Source organism: Cavia porcellus, unplaced genomic scaffold (genome assembly GCF_034190915.1).
Source record: "Cavia porcellus strain 051 isolate PalLab524CR breed Dunkin Hartley unplaced genomic scaffold, mCavPor4.1 scaffold_1, whole genome shotgun sequence".
Taxonomy (NCBI): domain Eukaryota; kingdom Metazoa; phylum Chordata; class Mammalia; order Rodentia; family Caviidae; genus Cavia; species Cavia porcellus.
Genome location: NW_026947484.1, coordinates 211,714,300 through 211,735,722, shown reverse-complemented (window position 1 = coordinate 211,735,722; position 21,423 = coordinate 211,714,300). Strand labels below are relative to the sequence as shown.

General features: G+C 38.5%; 1 protein-coding gene and 1 pseudogene across 1 annotated transcript in view; one reads left to right on the top strand and one right to left on the bottom strand.

The window, feature by feature from the left end:
* The first annotated feature begins 2,632 nt into the window (after positions 1 to 2,632).
* Positions 2,633 to 21,423, top strand: part of Msh2 (mutS homolog 2) — an 82,847-nt gene continuing 64,056 nt past the window's right edge. The window contains exons 1-6 of the mRNA XM_003473075.5: positions 2,633 to 2,942; positions 7,440 to 7,594; positions 16,523 to 16,801; positions 17,291 to 17,437; positions 19,656 to 19,805; positions 20,325 to 20,458. Of these exons, the coding sequence (XP_003473123.1) occupies positions 2,732 to 2,942; positions 7,440 to 7,594; positions 16,523 to 16,801; positions 17,291 to 17,437; positions 19,656 to 19,805; positions 20,325 to 20,458 (1,076 nt within the window). The 5' untranslated portion in view covers positions 2,633 to 2,731. The remainder of the gene's footprint in view (positions 2,943 to 7,439; positions 7,595 to 16,522; positions 16,802 to 17,290; positions 17,438 to 19,655; positions 19,806 to 20,324; positions 20,459 to 21,423) is intronic.
* LOC106028304 (E3 ubiquitin-protein ligase RING2-like) lies at positions 15,365 to 16,385 on the bottom strand (annotated as a pseudogene).

Here is a 21,423-nt window from a genome sequence, read left to right as displayed (position 1 = left end):
TTCAATGATCCAACAAAACTCAGTAATATCATTGTCTATCTTATACACTTAAATATACATGCAGTTATATCATTTAGAGCACTTTCTTTTCCTCTCTTTTGTACAATGACTATTACACATTTTGGGAAAAACACACAACTTTTCAACTGGCATGTGCCTGTATCTATATGAGAACCACTCTTGCTAGAGTTTGGATTAAAAGCCTCACTTTTGCTGCCTCTGGAGCCTTATTTCCTTTTTTCTTTTGGTCTGGACAAGTGAAATCATTTCTTATACTGTTTTTTTCATTTTTATTTATTTTTGGAGACAAGGTCTCACTATGTAGTACAAATTGGCCTTGAACTGTGGCCCTGGCTGGCCTCAAACACGCAATGACTCTCCTGCCTCAGCCTTCTGAGTGCTGGGATTACAGGCATCCACAACTATGCCTGGCTCCTTCTTTTAGGGTACATATTTTTATCCTCTGCCAAGTCAGCCATGCCCATTAAAGTCTATCACAAATGGTAATAACGTCCCAAAACAACAAACACATGTAAAAACTTAAAAAATATCTGACAACCAGCAACACGTTACCCCATGTTATTAACTATGAATACGTATTACCTACTTTCCATGGGTTTAGTAAGAGAGGTACGTAAACTGATAATAGTGCTAAATATGAGACATAATCAGGTAAAAATGCAACTAATTACATCTGGGGAAAACAAACAGGCTTTCCAGAGGAGAGATTTGTGCAACCAGATGAAGGCAACCAGACTGCAACACGAAGGGAAAAAATCTGTTGGGAGTAGAGGGTAAAGTGTGCAGCAGCTTATGAATTTAGAAGGAAAAGTTCAGAGCTCAGATCAGAGTTGTGGAGAGAGTGGAGAGGGTTTCTGGGAAGGTATTCTGCAGTGAGATTGTCCACATTTTCTTTGCATCTAAGGCAATTGAATTTTAGCCTGCAGGCCATTGATGTCTACATTGAGCTGATTGTCAGGAATACTTAGGAAGCAACTGTATTTTAAAAGATTGAAACTGGGTGTGGTGAAGGTGGTTTATGCCTGAGGCAGCAGGATTCACCAGTCCCAGAGGCTAGTGTGGGCTACAAGGTAAATTGGCCACTCTGAACATAGTGAGACCTTGAGGCACCAAAAAAAAAAAAAAAAAAAAAAAAAAAAAAAAAAGTGCAAGACCTTCTTCAAATCACAACTCATTATATGTAAGTGGAGTCCCAGAAATATGTTTGAGTGCTTTGTTTTGTTGTTTTTGTTTTTTTTGAGACAGGGTCTCACTATGTAGCCCAAGCTGGCCTCAAACTCACAGTAATGCTCCTGCCTCAATCTCCCAAAATCTGGGATTACAGGTCTGTACTGCTGAATGCTGAAATTTTGTGGCCATGTCCATGGGCAAAGAGTGAGCCAAACAGAAGAATGTAATAACCTTAAGGGAATTGAGTCCTTAGGATGGAGTCATCGCCTCCTGTCATTGCTCAGTGTTTTCAAAGTTTCATCCTCTTACCCACGTGTGGTGACCCAGTCTGTAATACCAGCACTCTGGGAGGCTGAGGCTTGAGGATGGCAAGTTTGAGTGGAGTTCAACTTGGGCAATTTAGTGACGATTTAGTGTTAACCAGGTCTTGAAAGAAAAAAAAAAAAAAAGCCTGTAATCCCAGCACTCGGGAGGCTGAGGCAGGAGGATGGAGCGTTGCGAATTCGAGACCAGCCTAGGCTACAAAATGAGCTCAAGGTCAGCCTTAACTGCGTAAGGAGGCCCTGCCTCAAAAAGACAGGAAAAGGGGGGGGGGGCTGGGGATGGGTTTAATCACCAGTACCACAAAATAAATAAATAAATAAATATATACTTAAAAAATACCCCTTAAGATTAAAGTAAGAATTTTCATCCTCTCACACATCATCTAAGGCATAATTTTTGTTATTTATGATACTTACTTGAATCCATTCATTAGAATGTAAGCATTAGGGGGGCTGGGGATTTAGCTCAGTGGCATAAGCGCCTGCCTTGCAAGCAGGCAGTCGTGCGTTCGATCCCCGGTACCGATAAAAAGGAAAAAGACAAAAAAAAAAAAAAAAAAAAAAAGAATGTAAGCATTAGAAAGGCTGTTTTTCTTTTTTGTGCTCTACCAACTGAGCTACACTTTCAGCCTCTAAGCATGTGTTTGCATAAACGGATAAACCGAACGGATGAGAATCTGGCTGGTAGGGAGCAGCAGGAAGGTTGGGGAGGATAACCCTGAAATACTGAATTTGGCAGTTTGCTTAAAGGCAAGAGGGGATGGACACGAATTGAATAGTTTCCTTTGTTTTCTAGGTTCTTCGTGGTCCCGCCCTCACACTTCCGGCAGCGGATAAAATTTAATACCTGCGGGACCTCCCACCTGATTGACGCCTACCCGGGTCGTGCTCTTATCCAGTCACAACTGGCTCAGTGTTTAAAACACAGAGACTTGATCTGTTTTAAAGATGAGCGTCTGCAGGGTCAGCTTGCGACCCAGCCTCAGGCATGCGCAGTAGCTTACAGAGGCCCGGCGTGCGCGGGAAACTGGGCCGCGTCCCTCTCTGATTTGCTGTCGCAGCGGACTCCCGCCCACCAGAACGCAGCGCTGCACGCTGATTGGGTGTGTCGGCAGAGGCCGGACGCTGCTGGAGGAGCGAAGGAGGGGTGGCGGGAAAGGATCTAGGTGGTGCGGGGTCGCGAGGTTCCTTCAGCTTGGCTGTGGAAAGGCTTGGAAATGGCGGTGCAGCCTAAGGAGACGCTGCAGCTGGAGAGCGTGGCCGAGGCCGGCTTCGTGCGTTTCTTCCAGGCCATGCCGGAGAAGCCGACCACCACTGTGCGCCTCTTCGACCGTGGCGACTTTTACACGGCGCACGGCGAGGACGCGCTGCTGGCCGCCCGTGAGGTGTTCAAGACGCAGGGGGTGATCAAGTACCTAGGGCCGGCAGGTGCGGGCCGGGCCGGGGCCCTGGGCGGCGGGCGGTGGGGCTTTCCCGGGCGGAGCCGGGGGCGCGGCCTGGGTGCGGAGTGGGGTCCTGCTCTCTCCGTCCGCGCTGCGGTTTCGGAGCCCCGGTGCCCGCACCTGAGCTCTGGGCTCAGCTCCGCGCAGAGTCTGCAGAGCCTGGCGGTCTGTGTCCTGTGCTTCATTTTCAGACGAATCTCCTTAAACTCTGGGGAAAGGGTGGATGGTGGAAGGTGCCGCGGCCAGGAGACCCCGTATTCTTTCCACTCTTTCGCTTGCGAGACGCAGTGGTCAGGTGGATAGGACCTGGCGCCCATCCTGGAGCTTGGCTGCCAGATGCAAGTGGGACTCTCTCACCTGCTTACCTTGGAGCCTGGGGCCGATCAAATCATTCAAATTCAACTCGTCATTCAGTACCCTTGTCTCCTCGCCCCACCTGTCCAGCACCATTCCTCCCAGGAAAGCTATAGACTTTTCACCCTGCTTGGCTAAGTGCTCTAGATAGTTCCTATTGATCTCTCTTCCCTGGTTCTATTGCTTTTCCTTTAATTGGCGATAATGAAAGGGCATTGTAGGATTTAGGGACTGGAGATTCTGGGCCAGGTGCGGCCAGATGCTGCCGCTTGCAGAGGGACTGTTACTGGGATTACAGGCATGCGCCAACAGGCCTGGCTAAAAAAGTAGATTTTTAGATGCTATCCTGTCCCAAAGATGACTGAGTTAATGGATGAGTTAATTGGCTTGACTGTTGTGATCAGTTCTCATGGGTTATGTATATCAAAATATGCTGTATATCTTAAACATAGGCAATTTAAGATGAGCAGAAGGAAATATTTCTAGAGATACAGCACTAACACTTAAGATCCTTCCATATCATTTTTAACAGGAGACAACCTTTCCATGTTACTTCTTCAACTTTTCTTTTTGTTTTGTTTTTTATTTTTTTGAGACAGGGTCTCACTTTGTAGTTCAGTCTGGCCTTGAACGCACTGTGTAGCCCAATAGGCCTCAGACTTAACGGCGATCCTCTTGCCTCAGCCTCCTGAGTGCTGGGATTATAAGTATATGCCATTAAGCTTATGCTTTGTTCTGGTTTTGTGGGTTTTTTGTTGGTGGTGGTGTTTTGTTTTTAAAAGCCCGTAGTTCCTAGAGCCTTTCTTTCACTATGGTAGGCAAACTTGTGTATTTGTTAGAACTTTGCAATCTGGTTATCTTTGAGGCCCCACTCCTGGGCCTGCTAAGTCAGAATTTTTTTTAAGGATATGTCCCCAGGCAATTTCTTTTATTTTGAGTAAGAAGGTCTTGCTAAATTGTCCAGGCTGGCCTCAGATTTGCCTCCTGCCTCAACCTTGCCTGTTGCTAGGATTATAGGTATGTATCACTGTGCCTGGCTTCTATTTTTTTTAAAAAAAGTTTTATCTAGATAGCACATACAATATGTTCACTTAGATTCATAGTGACTTTTAGTATATTACAGTTGAGCAGACATCACCCAATAGTAATTGGGTGGTGGTGGTGATGCTGGGAACAAACACAGGACCTCACACAATTGGTCCAGGAGTCAAGTGTTCCACTGTTAGAACTAATCTCCAACCCCACACAGATTTTATTGGTACATTTTAGATGTACATAATGATCACATTCATCATAAAGGATTTGTACCTGTGCATGTAATTTGTACCTCCTCCTCTCACCATTTACAAAAACTTCGTTACAAATTTTCTTTTTTTCCCTTTTCCCTCCCTTATTATTTGAATATTTTCTTCCTGTTTCACAATACCTATTACACATTTTGGTCCTTATTTACACTGTTTCTCATACCAGAGAGACTGTGATATTTACATATATGTCAGACTTATTTTACGTAAGAGAATGGTTTCAAAGTGCATCCATTTAGCTAGAATGTCTTGAGCTTACCCTTTATTGCACAGTGGTACTTCATTGTATGAAAGAACTGTTTTCTTTATGCATTCCCCAGTTGATGGATATCTGGGCTGTTTCCAAGATTTGGCTATTGCAAACTGCTGCTATATGATCACCAAACATGGGTGTACATATATGGCTGTGACACGATGCCTTTAATTTTTTCAGGAAGATACTAAGAAAGGGAATTGCTGGGTTAAGTGGGACCTCTAGTCCTAGTTTATTGAGGAATCTCTGCATTGACTTTCGCAGTGGTTGCACCACTCTACACTCCCACTACCATAGAGAAGGATTCCTTTTTCCCTACAGTTCCTTCAGCATTTGATATTGGCTGATTTGATAATAGTCATCTTTTCTGCTCCACAAGAAATTTTAGATTTTTTTTTTTTTTTTTTTTTTGTCTTTTTCCTTTTTACCGGTACCAGGGATCGAACTCACGACTGCCTGCTTGCAAGGCAGGCGCTTATGCCGCTGAGCTAAATCCCCAGCCACTTAGAATATTTTTTGTCACTCCAAAAAAAGCATTGAGTGCATGTGTGGTGTACACCTGTAATTGCAGTTACTCAAGAGACTGAGGCACAAGGATTGCTGAGAGTTTGAGGCCAGCTTAGGCTCCGTAGTAAATTTAAGACCAGCCTGAACTACAAGTGAGACCCTGTTTCAAAACAAATAAAAAGAAGCTCTGTATCTGTCATTTGTTACTTTCCTCTGCTTTCTCCCTAGCCCAAGGCTAACATTACTTTCTGTCTCTAGATTTGCTTATTCTGGATGTGACATGTAAATGGAATCAAATAAAATGTGGTCTTTTGTTTCAAGGTTCATCTCCATTGTTAGGACTTCATTCCTGGTTACTGCTGAATTATTTTGTTGTGTGTATATTCTACATACAATGTTTAGCCATTTATTAGTTGATGCTTGGACTTACACTTTTTTCCCATTTTTGTACTGGGGATTGACCCAAGGTGGCTACATAGTGAATTCAAGGCCTTCCTGGACTATACAGCAAGACCTGTGTCAGAAATCAAAACAGATCCCTGGTACCGATAAAAAGGAAAAAGACAAAAAAAAAAAAAAACCAGAAAGACAAACATAAGACAGAAAAGACAGAGCAATCTGTCCAAGAAATGTCACTGTGCTGAATTTCCTAAGTTGAAAAGTGGTGAACTGGGCACAGTGGTACACACCTGTAATCCCAGAACTCAGAGGCAGGAGGATCATTGGAAGTTTGAGACCATCCTGGACTACAAGCTGAGCTCAAGGCCAGCCTGAACTGCATAGTGAGACCCTGTCTCAAAAAAAGAAAAAGACAAAAAAAGTTTGAACTACTTATCTGTATGTTTTTGTAGTACTGGGGTTGAACCCAGGACCTTCACGCCGACCTATATCCCTGGCTCTTTTTTGTTATTTTGAGATAGTCTTGCTAAGTGACTAAAGATTGTCCAAATTGACTTTGAATTTGTAATCCTCACTCCTGCCTCAGCCTCCCAGAGTACTGAGATTATAGGCATACATCACCACTTGTATTTTTCTGTCTCTGCCCTTTCTACCACAGCTCACCTTCTTCCCTTCCCTTCTCCCCTCCCCTTCCTCCATTTCCCCTTCCCCTCCTTTCTCTTTTCCCTTCCCCTTCCCTCCAATTTCCATCTTCCTCTCCCTTCGTTTCCTCCCTGTACTGGGAACTGAATCGGGGGCCTTTGCACTGAGCTGCTAATCCAACCTTTTGTTTTTTTATTTTGAGACAGGACCTAAATCCCTAAATTGACCTGTCAAAGTACTAGAGTTACAAGCATGCATCACCATGCCCAATTTATCTGTCATTTATTTATTTAGGATTTTTGAGACTGGGTCTTACTGTGTAACCCAGTCTGGTCTTCAAGTCACAGCTGTCCTTCTCAGCCTCCTGGGTGCTATGATTGCAGCATCCACACTCCCACACCCAGCTGGCTGTTTTTTAAAAATTGGGAGATTTCTTTTTTTATCTTTTTGGTACTGGGGATCGAACTCTCAACCTTGTGCTTACCATGCAAACACTTGAGCCACAGAGCTAAATCCTTGGCAAAACTTCTTGAAACACTCAGATTTTGAGTTTTTGTTGGTTTTGTTTTTAATTTTGAGATAGAGTCTTCCTAAATTTTCCAAACTGGACTTGAATTCAGTCATTCTGCCTAAGCCTCCCAGAGTTCTGGGATTATGTGTACCATCATGCCCAGTTTGAGGGCTTTTTTTTTCCCCAGACATGGTCGTGCTGTGTATTTCAGCAAGAGTGAATGAATTTATGATACAGTCTAGGTTGGCCTGGAACTCACTGTAGCCCTTTTCCCTCAGCCTCCAGAGTGTTGGGACCACAGGTGTGCACCATACCTGGGCATTAATCATTTTATACCTCTCATATTCCATAGTATGTGGGACAAAAAAAAAAAAATCAGTGCTGATAAATAGTTTAATAGAAGGTTGAACTAATGGGAAAACACTGTTGGGAAGATTGTGTTAGGTGCTTCAAGATTTACTACCTCAAATCCCCAAATTAATTATTAATATACTTAAAATTTTTCTGTTTTAGGAGCGAAGACTCTGCAGAGTGTTGTGCTTAGCAAAATGAATTTTGAGTCTTTTGTAAAAGATCTTCTTTTGGTTCGTCAATATAGAGTTGAAGTTTATAAGAATAAAGCTGGAAATAAGGCATCCAAGGAAAACGATTGGTATTTAGCATTTAAGGTAATAATGTTTTAAAATTTACTCTTTGAAAGTGTAGGAAAAAAATGAAGAATTCAGTGGTATGTTTTAATTTTTTAAAAATTTATTAATTTATTTTTGTTGTTTGTTTTCTTTGAGACAGGGTTTTGCCCCATAATACAGGCTGGCCTTGAATTCATTGTGTACCCTGCCTGGCCTTAAACTCATACAGATGTGCACTACTACGACTTACAGTAGAATATTTGTAGTTCCAGGGGCTGGGGATTTAGCCTCAGCGGCATAAGCGCCTGCCTTGCAAGCAGGCAGTCATGAGTTCAATCCCCGGTACGGATAAAAAAGAAAAAGACAAAAAAAAAAAAAAGAAAAAAAAGAATACTTGTAGTTCCACACTAAGAGATGAATTTGAATACTCTGAGCCCTGTTACTGTTCCTAAAACATAACCGTGGATAATGAACACATATACTATGGATTTTTTTTTTTTTTGATCTGCACATTTGAATGCCAGTTCTAAGGAAACACTTGATTTTACTATTTTTGAAGTATAACAGACAATTTACATTGTTCCCCTTGTCTCATTTGTACTCACTTCTCACATGTTTGTGTCTGTGTATACCTTTTTGATGGGAGTATGGCTTTATAGAAACATGCAGTATTATTCATGGTGGTCACATTCCTGGTGTTCTCATGCACTTCTGACACCTTCAAAGAGAAGCAGTGCTGTTGACTTTATTTCTTTAATGGCTCTCTTCTTCCTCACTAGCTGCTCGGGTCATGCTTTTGTTTGTTTGTATAATCCTTGCGCAAGATCCATTTTCAGAAAGTATTGGCATAAATTAATGGTTAAGGTGTCAGGGAAATGAGGCTTGTTTTTGAGAGGGGATGGATATTTGGTAAGGTAGGCAGTGCTTTTGTAGACTTCATGTCTCTTCTGTCCCCAGTGGGTGACATTGGCAAACTCCCCAGCCATCTTCTATGTCTGTTTTTCATAAATAGTAAAATTAGAATATTTTTAAGATGCTTTGTGACTAAAATCCTCTGAGGTTTTTCTTTATTGGGAGGTATAATATTTATATATTTGATGTAGCTAGTTCAAATAATGTTCTTGTCCTTATTCCATATTCTTCCTATCCTCTTATAAATTTAGAAATGCATATTGTAGACTTTGCTGCTAATTTTCATTGCTACTGTATAGAGAGAAGTAGTATATATAATCTTAGCCAGTTTGTTTGTGTGTGTGTGTTTTTAAGACAGGGTCTCACTATACAATTCAGGCTGACCTTGACTCACTTTGTACCACAGGGTACAATTTGAGGTGATCTTCCTGTCTCAGCTTCTTGAGTGTTGGGATCACAGGCATGGCAGCCTTTGTTTTGAAAAAAATTTCTATTTTTAGTACTAGGAATTGAGCCCAGATCTTCACCCTGAGCTATAGTCTCAGCCCTTTTTAAACATTTTATTTTGAGTCAGGGTCTCACTAAATTGCCCAGGCCACATTCAAACTTGTGATCTGCTCACTCAACCTCCCAGAGTGCCAGATTACAGTGTGCACCACTGTACCTGGCTTTATCAGAAGTTTTAAAGATGAATTCTTTTTACCTCTCACCGTTAAGGACAGGGGAAAGAGCTTTTTTTTTTTTTTTTTTGGTTAAGGTTTGTTTTGTTTTATGGAGTAAAAGGTTGAAATCACAGAGTGCTGAGCTAATATTCCCAACACTTACAAATTTGTAAATTTTTCTGGTATTAGGAATTGAACTCAGGACTTTGTGCTTGCCAGGAAGGCGTTGTGCCGCTGAGCTATATCCTGGTCCCAATTTTTTTTTTTTTAAAATTTTGAAACAAGGTCTTGTTAAGTAGCCCAAGCTGGCCTTGAACTTGGCATCTTCCTGCTTCAGTCTCCCAAGTAGCTAAGATTACATGTGTGTACCACCAGGCCAGGCTGGAAAGTCTTATGTATCTTTTCCCAAATCAAAAGATGATGTCTTTTGATAGTGTCTTTATCCCATTTTAAGAAGTTCCTGTTAGTTGCTAAAAATGTTTTTTTCTTTTATTAACTTACTGATTCTATTGGATATTATTAGTGATACTTGAAGTTATGTTTCTTCCCTATGTTCTCAATAGTATGTTCAGATCAAGAAAGGGGCTTAACATCTATTTCAGAGAGTATCATCCTTATATAAATTTTTAAGGACCCTCTAAATCCTATGTGCATTGACTACAGATTTACTTTGTTTTTCCTTTATTTTTTTCATTTCTGTAGATTGAAGTTAGGGCTTTTTTACTGAGTTATATTCTCAGTGCTTTTTTATTTTGAGACAGGGTCTCTAAGTTGCCCAGGCTGGGCTTGGACCTGTGATCCTCCTGTCTCAATCTCCCATCGAGTACTGGGATTACAGGTGTGTGCCATCATGCCTGGTTTAGTATAGGTTCTTTTTGAGTGTTTGGTTTGTTCTGTTTGTTGTGGTGCTAAGGATTGAAGCCAGAGCCATTCATATGGGAGGCAAGTCCTTAAACTGAATTACATCCCCAGTGCTGGGTTTGTTTTTGTTTTTATTTTTGTTTATTTTTAAGTGTACTTCATAAGGACATGTTAATCCTTTGTACATTGTATGTGAACATAGTGTTTATGTGAGTGATCAAATCAGTACTTTTTTTTGTTTGACCATCAGCAATATTTTTATACTAGTTTTGATCCAGATTTTAATCATTAATCTGTAGTTATAAAGTATTTACAATTATGAACAGATAAGTGATTTTCATGATATGCTAGACATTGAAACTGGTTACTCGTATGCTTGTTTGGAAAGTTATTTATGTCTTATGACTATTTCATGTGTAATACAGGTTGAGTATTCCTTACCTAAATGTGTTGAACCAGAAATGTTTTGGGTTTTGGAATATTTGCATATATATAGTGAGATACCTTTGGAATAGGGCCGAAGTCTAAGTACCAAATTGATTTATGTTTCTATATGCCTGATATACATAACCTAAAGGTAATTTTATACCGTGTGTGTGTGTGTGTGTGTGTGTGTGTGTGTGTGTGTGTGTGTAGAATGTTTTGCTTCATTTTGTTTTTGAGACAGGGTCTTCCTGTGTGGTTCAGGTTGGCCTTGGACTCATCCAGGCTGGCTTCTAACTCCTGGTGATCTGCCTGCCTCAGTCTCCTGAGCCCTGGGATTATAGGTTTGTGCCACTGTGCCCGGCGCTTACGCCGCTGAGCTAAATCCCCAGCCCCTATATGGTGTTTTGAGATAAGAGTCTTACTGTATAATTTTGACTGTCTTTGAACGCACCGTGTAGCCCAGGTTAGTCATGAGCCCTGGTATTCCTACCTCAGCTTCCCAAATGCTGAGACTGTAGGTGTAAGTTATTATGCCTGGCTCACTCGCTCACTTTCTTGAATTTTTATTAGTACATGTTTGCAGTACATAGTGATATTTGTTGTAGGGAGGTGGTAAATGTACTTAACATATCTTAATTATTTTTTCTTTTTTCATCTCCTCTCCTATGTAGCTTTTACTTTTTGGCGGGGAGGGTTTGCTGGGAATGGAACTCAGGACCTTGCGCTTACCAGGCAGACACTTGTGCTCCTGAGCTATATTCCTAGTCCCCTCCTAACTTTTAAAGTTTGTTTTTATTATTATTATTTTTTTTTTTTTGAGAGAGTCTCATCATGAAGTTCTGGCTGGCCTTGAACACAGTCCTTTCTCAGCTACTCTAGTACAGGGATTACAAGTGTTTACCTCTGTATCTGGCTTTTTGTGCAATTTGTAAATAATTTTGTGTATAAACAAAATGTCATGGTGTGAGATTTTCTATTTGTGTTAACATGACAGTGTCCAAAATGTTTGAGATGCTGGACTGTTGTAGTTAGGAATGCTAAACCTGTACCATGATTGGTCATTTGTCCCCGAAATGCCTTACAGCAGCTTATCATAAACTCTTTTTTTTTGTCTTTTTCCTTTTTATCGGTACCAGGGATCAAACTCACGCCTGCGTGCTTGCAAGGCAGGTGCTTATGCCGCTGAGCTAAATCCCCAGCCCCTATCATAAGCTCTTGATTGGGTTGAAGCATGTAATATTTCCTACTGGCAAAAAAGTTGAACATTTGATTAGCTTGTACAGTCTTATAGACTTTTTAACCTTTTTGTTTGTTTGGGGTTGTTTTGTGTCCCAGTATGTAGTCCAGGATGGCTTTGAACTGACTTTGCTAAGTCCGCACTGGCCTTGTACTTGTGGAGATCCCCCTGCTGTAGTCTACTGAGTGCTGGCATTATAGGCATGCATGACTATTCCTAACTAGGTTTTTAACCTCTTTTGAAATAGATACATGTATGGGAGGTTACTTTCCAAGGTTATTGTTTAAACTAGTGATACTTTTTCCTTTTTTTGAGACAGGGTCTCACTATGTAGTGCAGGCTGGCCTTAAACTCATTTATATAGTGTAGGCTGGCCTTCCAACTCGTAATGATTCTCCTGCCTCAGCCTCCTGAGTGCTGCCAGTGCAGCTGTGTAGCACCATGCCCTGCTAAGCTAGCTATACTTTGTATTCAACTAAAACATAGTTTGGCAGAATGTACAAATTTAAATACATCATTAAAAGATTACTAGCTTGAGTATCTAAATGATTATGTGTGTATAAGCCCAGCTGCCTCATTTAAAACTGAAAATCACTTTTGACAGATTTATTTATTTAACAGTCTTGCTATGAAACCAAGGCTAGCTTTGCACATGGAATCCTCCTGCTTTAGCTTCCTGAGTTCTGGCATAAGAGGCATGTGCCATTATTCCTGACAACAGAATTTTAGATGTGCAAAAGGGTTATAAAAACAATTGGAAAAGGAGGGTGGGTATTTTATAGAAAATGTGATAATAATTTGGACATATAGAGATAAGTTATTTATTTATTTACTTATTTTTGTACCAGGGATTGAACTAAGCAATATTTTTTAATGATACAGACAGTTTGTATTTTCCCATACAGACAGACAAAAACACATACAAAAAGCTTATATTCACAAATAACTTTCTGCTTAAAGACAAAATTTCAATTAATAACCACAATGGGAATTTAGTTATTTAATGCAACCACTAATCTGATATCACTAATAAAATCTAAACAGTTTTATCATAAACCCAGGGTTATATTCAATGGACATGCATTAATAATCTATCAGTTCAGCGGTATGCTAGAAAAGAAATGAAATGTAAAAGTACTGTAATTTTTGATAGTTTTCAAAGTTCATGGCACTAATTACCAAAACAAAACAAAACCTGTAAAAATAGATTCCAGATATTTTCAGTAAAATAGTAAACAATTGAAGCCTTTAAGTTTTTATACTTGGCTTAAGATTTAAAACATCAAACTGGTCCCAATCTGTCAAAATTGATGGATTCATTTTTTTTTTTTTTTATTTTAAAGAGGATAAAACCAAGGAAAATAAAGCAGAATAAAATCAGTTGAAAAAAAAACCCAGTATAAGATAAGTGATACAGGACTTAAAAGCCTTATGAAATTTATAATAGGTACTATAATGCCTTTTGTTGTCTTCAAAATAGCTAGCTTTGGACACAATAAGAATCGAACAGAACAGAATAGAATAGAAACAATAAAAACAAAACAAAGAATGCAATAAAGACATCAAAATAAGCTAGTAGTAAATCCAAAGTGGCTACCATAATATGTCTTGCTGTCTTTCAAATAGCTGCTCATAACATCAGATTTAACATAAACAAAACAAAAGAGAATAAAACCCAATCCAACAAAACAATGAAAATGATATTGTTTCAGGCAAGGCCTTCTGGTAAGGCCTGCTTCTCTCCCTCCACAGAGAGAGAGGCTTGGGTGTGGCTGACCCCATTCAGCAGCAGCCAGCCCATAGTGTTGGTTTCCAGGCAAGGGTCACCTTGTGAGGCCTAGTTTTCTCCTTTTGCAGTCAGCGAATGTCGACAGATAAATATTTACAGTAAATAGACTTTAGTCACAAGGATATGGGAGGTCTAACTCCCTCCTATCAAAACCCTTTAGGGTCATTTTCTCAATGCAAACATGTCTGTGTAAATACTGGTAATATAAGCTTGGAGATATACCTAGAATCATGACAGGGGTGAAAAATAATACCTAAATCTATCTTATTTCTGACCTGTCAGCATAAACCCCCTGGCTTGCAAAAATTCAATACTACTTCAATATAAAACTAAGAGTAAAATGATTTTACTGTATTGGTTGACATTTTTCTACAGATTTATTTTTCACTATCCAACCAGGGCTCAAACTCCATTAACTTGCTTCTACAGAGTATAAATTAGTAGAGGCATCAAATTTACAAATTGATATGGCATCTGTAAATGATGAGCACACTTTTCAAACATACATAATATTTCCCCATTGTTAGTTGTATGTGCCATGGTAATTCTTGAAACTTATCTGACTACTGCCAATAAGAAATGAATTAGGAAACCTTTGAATATATCTTGTACTTTCATCAAGGCTAAAGTGCAAAATATCTCCTTATCTCTGATTTTTTTAAAATTTTATTTTGAAAGTAGTAAAATACAACAGAACAAGACAGAATAAAGCCAGCTAAGATTGTACAGTGAAATTGGTACAGAACTTCACAGCAGGTTACCGGGATAACAGTAATAGGTATCACAGTATATTTCATTATCTTTATAATAGTTGTTCTTTCAATCATGTATATCAAAATAAAATGAAATACAGAACATTATAGAACTTATCAAAACAATATTGAATAGAGCAGTATCATTAATCAGAATAGAGTAAAATAGTCTCAGATTTCTGGTTCCCATTTGCTAACGGCGGGGGGTGGGGGGAACACGGGGGACGGGACGGGGACAGGAGAAGGTGGGTAGGGGAAGTGGGATGTTTGACTCTAGGCCATTCACCAGTAGGTTCACTATTGCTTAGCAAGGAGGCAGGCTGGTTGCTTGGTTTCCCAGCTTTGTAAGTTCCAGCATGGTGTGGATCTCAGAAGACCCTGGTGGTTCTCCCCCTGGAGGGCCATAGTCTGTCATGCTGCAGCCACTTACCAGGGAGGGTAGCTGCTTGCTTGGTTTCGCAGCATCCTAAGTTCCAACATGGCGCAGATCTATCTCTGATATTTTAATAGGAAATGAATATCAAACACATATAAGAGAGGAAATGACAACAGAATGTAAAAAAGAACTGTTACACAATTGAGGACTATAGGTTACTACCAGTTTTTCTTTCTCTTAGAACTTAAGATTTTGTGTGATTCTCTTGCCCATGATCAGAAATTGTAAACTTACAGAGGGAAAAAATGAAAAAAATAACATTGTATGACAATGGACACCAAATTCTTAACCTTTTAAGTGGGTTATTATGGAAGAAAATACATGAAAACTATAATCCTATGAGAATTGTTTTTAAGCACAGTAAATTTAAACCGTGGTCTTCATGAAGATAATACAGTTTATATGGAAAACAGTAAATATACAAGATTTTAAGAGGAAAAAAGGGTATTGTACATACTACTGTATTTATACATCCAAAGGTCTAGAATACTTTTGAGGGGAGAGGGAAAATGATAGCAAGTTGAATCTTTACTCAAAAATGTTTAACTATGAAAAATTCCTGCTTCCAGATGGAAAGAAAAAAAAAATTAAGGGGAAGTAATTCTAATAGTGTAAATGAGTCTGGCTCAGAAAGGAAACAGAAAACAACATTGCCAAGATCCATCCATAAAAGTCATGATTATTAAAGAGTTAGGCTATAAAAAAGTTTTAGTCCAGAACTGGTTTTTAAAATCTCAGTTGTGCTCCTTGGTAGGTACATAATGAAGTTCCAGGGGCTTGTTCACTTCTAGTGTTTCTCACTGACCAATTCCAATGAAAAAGAGCCATTTAATTCAGTGAATTGGCCGCTGGCTGTTGCTATATCAGTGGTGTACTGCTTCTCAGTGGCTGTTTGAGGCTCACTCAAGGTTCATCTGGTTTGATTCTCCTTTGCTTTGCAGTTTTCTAAAGCTAACCTCACAGCCAGATACTTCTGATAGGTGATTGACAGTGGCACTACCTGAAGTCTTTTTATGTGTCTTGTCTGGTCACTGTCATCTTTTCCCATAAGTGCGGGATGAGACCTGAGTACTCAGTTTCACTAGCACCATCCATAACTGGATCAGTTGCTACTGTTGCCTTGTTATTATTAGGTTCAAGCCCAGAATCATCAGATATTTTGGTCCATCTGTTACTAGGGCCTGCTTCCTGACTGCTATATGTGGGTGCATTACTACAGTGTGAACTGTCACCATTATCTTCTGCTCCACTGCCATTTTCAATCTGTTATTTCTTGCCCCACTATAACTGTTCATGGCCTGGATCTTCAGACCTTCAGTGCTATGATTGAATGCCTGCATTTATTGATCCTGGCTAATACTCTGTCTTGATGAGATTCATATTCATCACGACTTGGATAAATTTTGTAGATGAGTAGTACATCAAAGTTTGGGTCTGGCCTCAGTGATCTTTTGGAAACTGATTTTTCCAACGGGTAGGACATTATTGCCACTTCCTAGGGCTGCAGATTGTATAATCTGCACAAAAATGGTGCAAACACTCCTTTGTAGTCATTGTGTTTTTCAGCATATCCAAACAAATTGGGCACATTGATACACTGTGTAGACTTCTAGGTGAAGCCACAATTTCCAGGCCATCTGTTACTGCCTCCTGAGGTGTTCATTGTAATTCATATAAGCTCGCTTCCTATGTTTGGCTTAATAGTCAGATTCCATTTGTCCGTGCAGCTGAGATATTGGTGAACTTGAGCACTCTGGTTGGTGGCCCGGTCTAACATACTACAAGCAATTATTTTTGTAAGAAAACAATTAACTACTAAAAATCTTGTTTGCTAGTAGTAAAATAACAGTATGTTCAACAGTTTCTTAAAGTTTTTCTTTATTTTCGTGTAGGCTTCTCCTGGCAATCTTTCTCAGTTTGAAGACATTCTCTTTGGTAACAATGATATGGCAGCTTCCATTGGTGTTGTGGGCATTAAAATGTCTGCAGTTGATGGTCAAAGACAGGTTGGAGTTGGGTATGTTGACTCTGCGCAGAGGAAGCTAGGACTATGTGAGTTCCCTGATAATGATCAGTTCTCCAATCTCGAGGCGCTCTTGATTCAGATTGGACCAAAGGAATGTGTCTTACCAGGAGGAGAGACTGCTGGAGACATGGGGAAGCTGCGGCAGGTAAGGGAGTGATCCTGGCCTTGGAAAAGCTCTTTAATTCAAATGATGCTGTTTCATTTATGGAAAAATTAAAATCAGTTTTCATCTAATCAAAATCATGGTTTATTTTGAAGAATGTGTTGGTGTTCATCTTTGACGGAAACAGTTTAAGAGGACATCAGAATAAGTTGTTTTTGTGTAAGACTTGTACCTTAGATCTTTTCTCCTCTCTGTGCCTTCATTCCAAAAGAATAATTATTATAGTAAATATTACTGTTTTTAGCATGATTCATCAAACAAATAATGTAAAGTTCTTTGGGGATTTTTTTGGTTTTGATGATCTGGTGATCAGCCCAGGTCCTGGAGCATTTCTAAGTGTGTATTCAGCCATTGAGCTCATACTGAGAATTATGTATTGGTAGTTCAAGGGGAATTATAGATATGTGCTGTCAAATCCAGCTATACTTTTCTGTTTTTTAATAGTAATTAAAAAAATTTCTTGTAAAATAGATTATTCAGAGAGCAGGAATTCTGATCACAGAAAGAAAAAGAGCTGAGTTTTCCACAAAAGACATTTACCAGGACCTCAACCGGTTGTTGAAAGGCAAAAAAGGAGAACAGATGAATAGTGCTGTCTTGCCAGAAATGGAAAACCAGGTATGTGAAATAGAAATGTGAATTTATTCTTAAATAATGACTTTTTAAAAGGCATTTCTGTATTATCTCAAAACCTAAAGTCTGGGTTGGTAATATTAAGCTTCTTTTATCTATGGTGACATTTGTTTAAAAACAAAGAAATAAAACCTTAAGGGTATGACTGAAAAAATTTATCTTATTTTATTTATGATTTTTTGAGATGGGATCTTGCTCTGTGTGCCACGCTGACCTTGAACTTATCTATGTCACCGAGGCTGGCCTCCAACTCCTGTTGATCCTCCTTCCTCATCCTCTAGGGTGCTATAATCAAGGGATGTGCCCCCGATTGAAGAATCTTAAACATAACTTTAAACATAATGCATATTTTACATGGCATATTTTACAACAGCGTATTTGCTGTTTCACAGTAGAGAACCTGACTTCTGGCGCTTCAGTGGAGCGTGGCATAGTGACTGGAGTGGGGGAAATTGTTTCTTATCTCAGCTTTGTTATCTGTCAGCTGTGGGGAACTTTAATAATTGTCTTTCTTAGAGGTGGTTTCATTATCTGTTAAATAAAGCTAAAAGTATTTGCCTTAAAAGATTGCTAGTGGTTTGGCAAGGGTAGAGTAGTTTACTATATTATCAAATAAGGAAAAGAGACACACAATGAACATAATGTTAAGTACTGTATATTTTATTTTGTTGTTTTGTGATGCTGGGGATTGAACTGTGTGCATCTGTGTACATATTTTACAGCTGAACTACATCCCTAGCCCCTCAAGTACACTTTATTTTTTATTTTAAAGAAAATAAAACCCAACAATACAGAATTGTAAAGCCAGTCAAAACAAAGCAGTGAAAGTGGGACAGAACTTCCAAAGCAGGATAATAGGAAATCAGCAATGGCTACCATAGTATATCTTGTTATCTTCACAATAGTTGTCTATTCCGTCAGACATAGTAATATGAAATAAAACAAAGCAGAGTAAAACTAATAAAAAGAGAACATTGAATAAAGCAAAAGAATAAATTGGAACAAAACAAAACAATATTGAACAATATTGGATTTCACAAATGACAGAAGGAAGTCTCCTTATTAGCTATGTTGTATACTGTTACCTTCTAATAGCTACTCACTACCGGCCTCAGCCTGTAAAGTTAAGCAATTCAAGCTTTCAGTTATTTTGTACCTTAGCCTGTCCTCTGAACCAGCTGGTGGTTTGGTGGGGGTGTGAGGTCAGCTGGTCAGCTCATGGGAGGGGTGATTTGGCTTCTCTGCCCCAGGGCCCTATGTGGCTTCCATCCATGTGTACTTTAATATAGTGGTACCTCAGTTTATGAACTTAATTCTTTCCACAATTCTGGGACAAGAATTGAAACAAATTCAGTGATTAAAGATTTAATGTTAACCTGGGGAAATCTGATTCCGTTCTTGTCCAATTTGGTTTAGAAACAGAATCACGGAAAGAAATAACTTCATGAACCAAGGTACCACTGTGTAATTTATTTATTTATTTATTTATCTATTTTTTTTGTCTTTTTCATTTTTATCGGTACCGGGAATCGAACTCACGACCACCTGCTTGCAAGGCAGGTGCTTATGCCGCAGAGCTAAATCCCCAGCCCCACCACTGTGTAATTTATCATTGGCTAACAGTTTGATGTCTTGACTTTTATTTTTGTTATAGTTAACAACAGGCAATAAGAATATATATAATTTAAAGTTATTTTGTTTAAAAGTGTATATGGGAAAGTGTACACAGCATAAGTCTATAATAGAGTTTTAACTAACTGAATATACCCACCTAATCAGTGTCCATGAAACAGAACATTACGGGACCTCTAAGCCTCTCTCACACCTCCTTACAGTCATTATGTCACCAGGGTAACATGGTTCTGACCTCTGACCTCTGACCGTGTAGGTTGGTTTTGACTGATTTTGTAGTTTATAATAAATGATAAATAGAATTATATACCATATACTTTTGGGCCCAGTTTTTCCATTCAATGTTATTATGTTTGTAAGATTTATTCATATTCTTCATAGTAGTGTTTGCCTTTGTGGGTAATTTAAACTTTCTAAAACTTGTTTTGTAATCTTGAGATTAATTTTTGTTTTCTTGATTCCAAAGGGGAAGGAACAGCAAGAAAAATTACACTACAGTTTTTAGTTGTATTTGTTTTTTAAACTCTAGTATTGGTGATACAGAAATTTGATTTTAAATCTTTAACTTTAGGTTGCAGTTTCATCATTGTCTGCAGTAATCAAGTTCTTAGACCTTTTATCTGATGATTCAAATTTTGGGCAGTTTGAACTGACTACTTTTGACTTCAGCCAATACATGAAATTGGATATTGCAGCAGTTAAAGCCCTTAATCTATTCCAGGTAAAAAACAAAACAAAACAAATCACATGAGTTAAAAATTTTGAGTAGCTAAAAATGTTTTCTTTGATATATACTGAAGAACATTATTAAATATCTTGAAGTATTATACTTAGAACAGATAAGTAGTTTTTTTTTTTTTTTAAGATAAGTAGTTTTGAATAGCTGTATTTCATTTATCTAGCTCTAAGCTGTATTTAGTTCTGCATAACTTTGTCCTGGTTTTATGAGTAGTCTTGTAAATGAACAGTATTTTAAAGCTTCATTTTCAGGAGTTTTACATCAACTGCAGTAATTATAATGTGGTTTTAGCTTGAGGAAAAAAATATAGCTAAAAGTGTAGATTATCAGAGTTAAAGTTGAGCTTAATAAAAGGGATTTTTTTAATGAAAATTTCTCATTTTAATTTGAAGAATATTTATGTGTTCCTTTTCCCAAAAGTACTTGATGATTTTTAAAGTAGCATCGTAAGGTTTTGTTAATGAGTATGCAATGTTTCTTGCTTAATATTGTGTTTATTAGGGTTCTGTCGAAGATACCACTGGCTCTCAGTCTCTGGCTGCATTGCTGAATAAATGCAAAACTCCTCAAGGACAGAGGCTAGTTCACCAATGGATTAAGCAGCCTCTCATGGATAAGAACAGAATAGAGGAGAGGTACAGTACTAATGTGTACTCTTGTCAGCTCTAAGTAATTTGCAGTTCTTCTGTGTGATATTTTAAATTTTTAAATTTTATTAGTATGTTTACAACGTACAGTGATTACATTCAGTTGTTGGTACATGTGCATAACATCTTTTTTTTTTTATTTTAAAGAGAATAAAACAAAAGAGGACAGAACAAAGCAAATCAGAACAGAACAATGTAAACAACACAGCACTTCACAACCGGATATTAACAGTAACTACCATAATGTCTCTTTCTTTGAAGTAGTTGAGCATACCTTCACACACAATATCAAACATTATAGAATAGTATAACACCATTCACAGGAATGAAAGTATTACAGGACATTCAAAACCAAATAACAGCAGATAAACAATGGCTTCTATAATATCTCATTTTCCATTAAAAAACTGTTTACACTGTCACACATATTAAAATCCAATAAGACACAACATGATTGAACCAATGGAAATAGAAGAACAGAAGCATGGTAGGACTTCAAAACAAGATGATATTAAATCAGCAATGGCTGCCATAATGTCTTGTTTTCTTTAAAATAGCTGTTCATATCATCACACATAATAAAATCAAACAAAACAGAATAAAACCATTCCAACCAATGAATGAAAACATTATAAGGCTTCAAAGCAATATAATAGGGAACCATGATTACTATAAAATCTTATGTACTCATCATTTCTTACACTAGGGAGACTATACGGTATTTATACATGTGAATTTGATTTATTTCACCTATGAGTATGGTCTCAAGTTGTATCCATTTATTTATAAATATCTCAGTGTGATCTTTATAGCTGAGTAGTACTCCACTGTATAAAAATACCACAACTTTTTGCCCATTCCTCAGTAGATGGGCACTTAGGTTGTTTCCAAGATCTGGCTATCACAAATTGTGCTGTTATAATCATGGGTGCATATATATCACTGTGGTATGA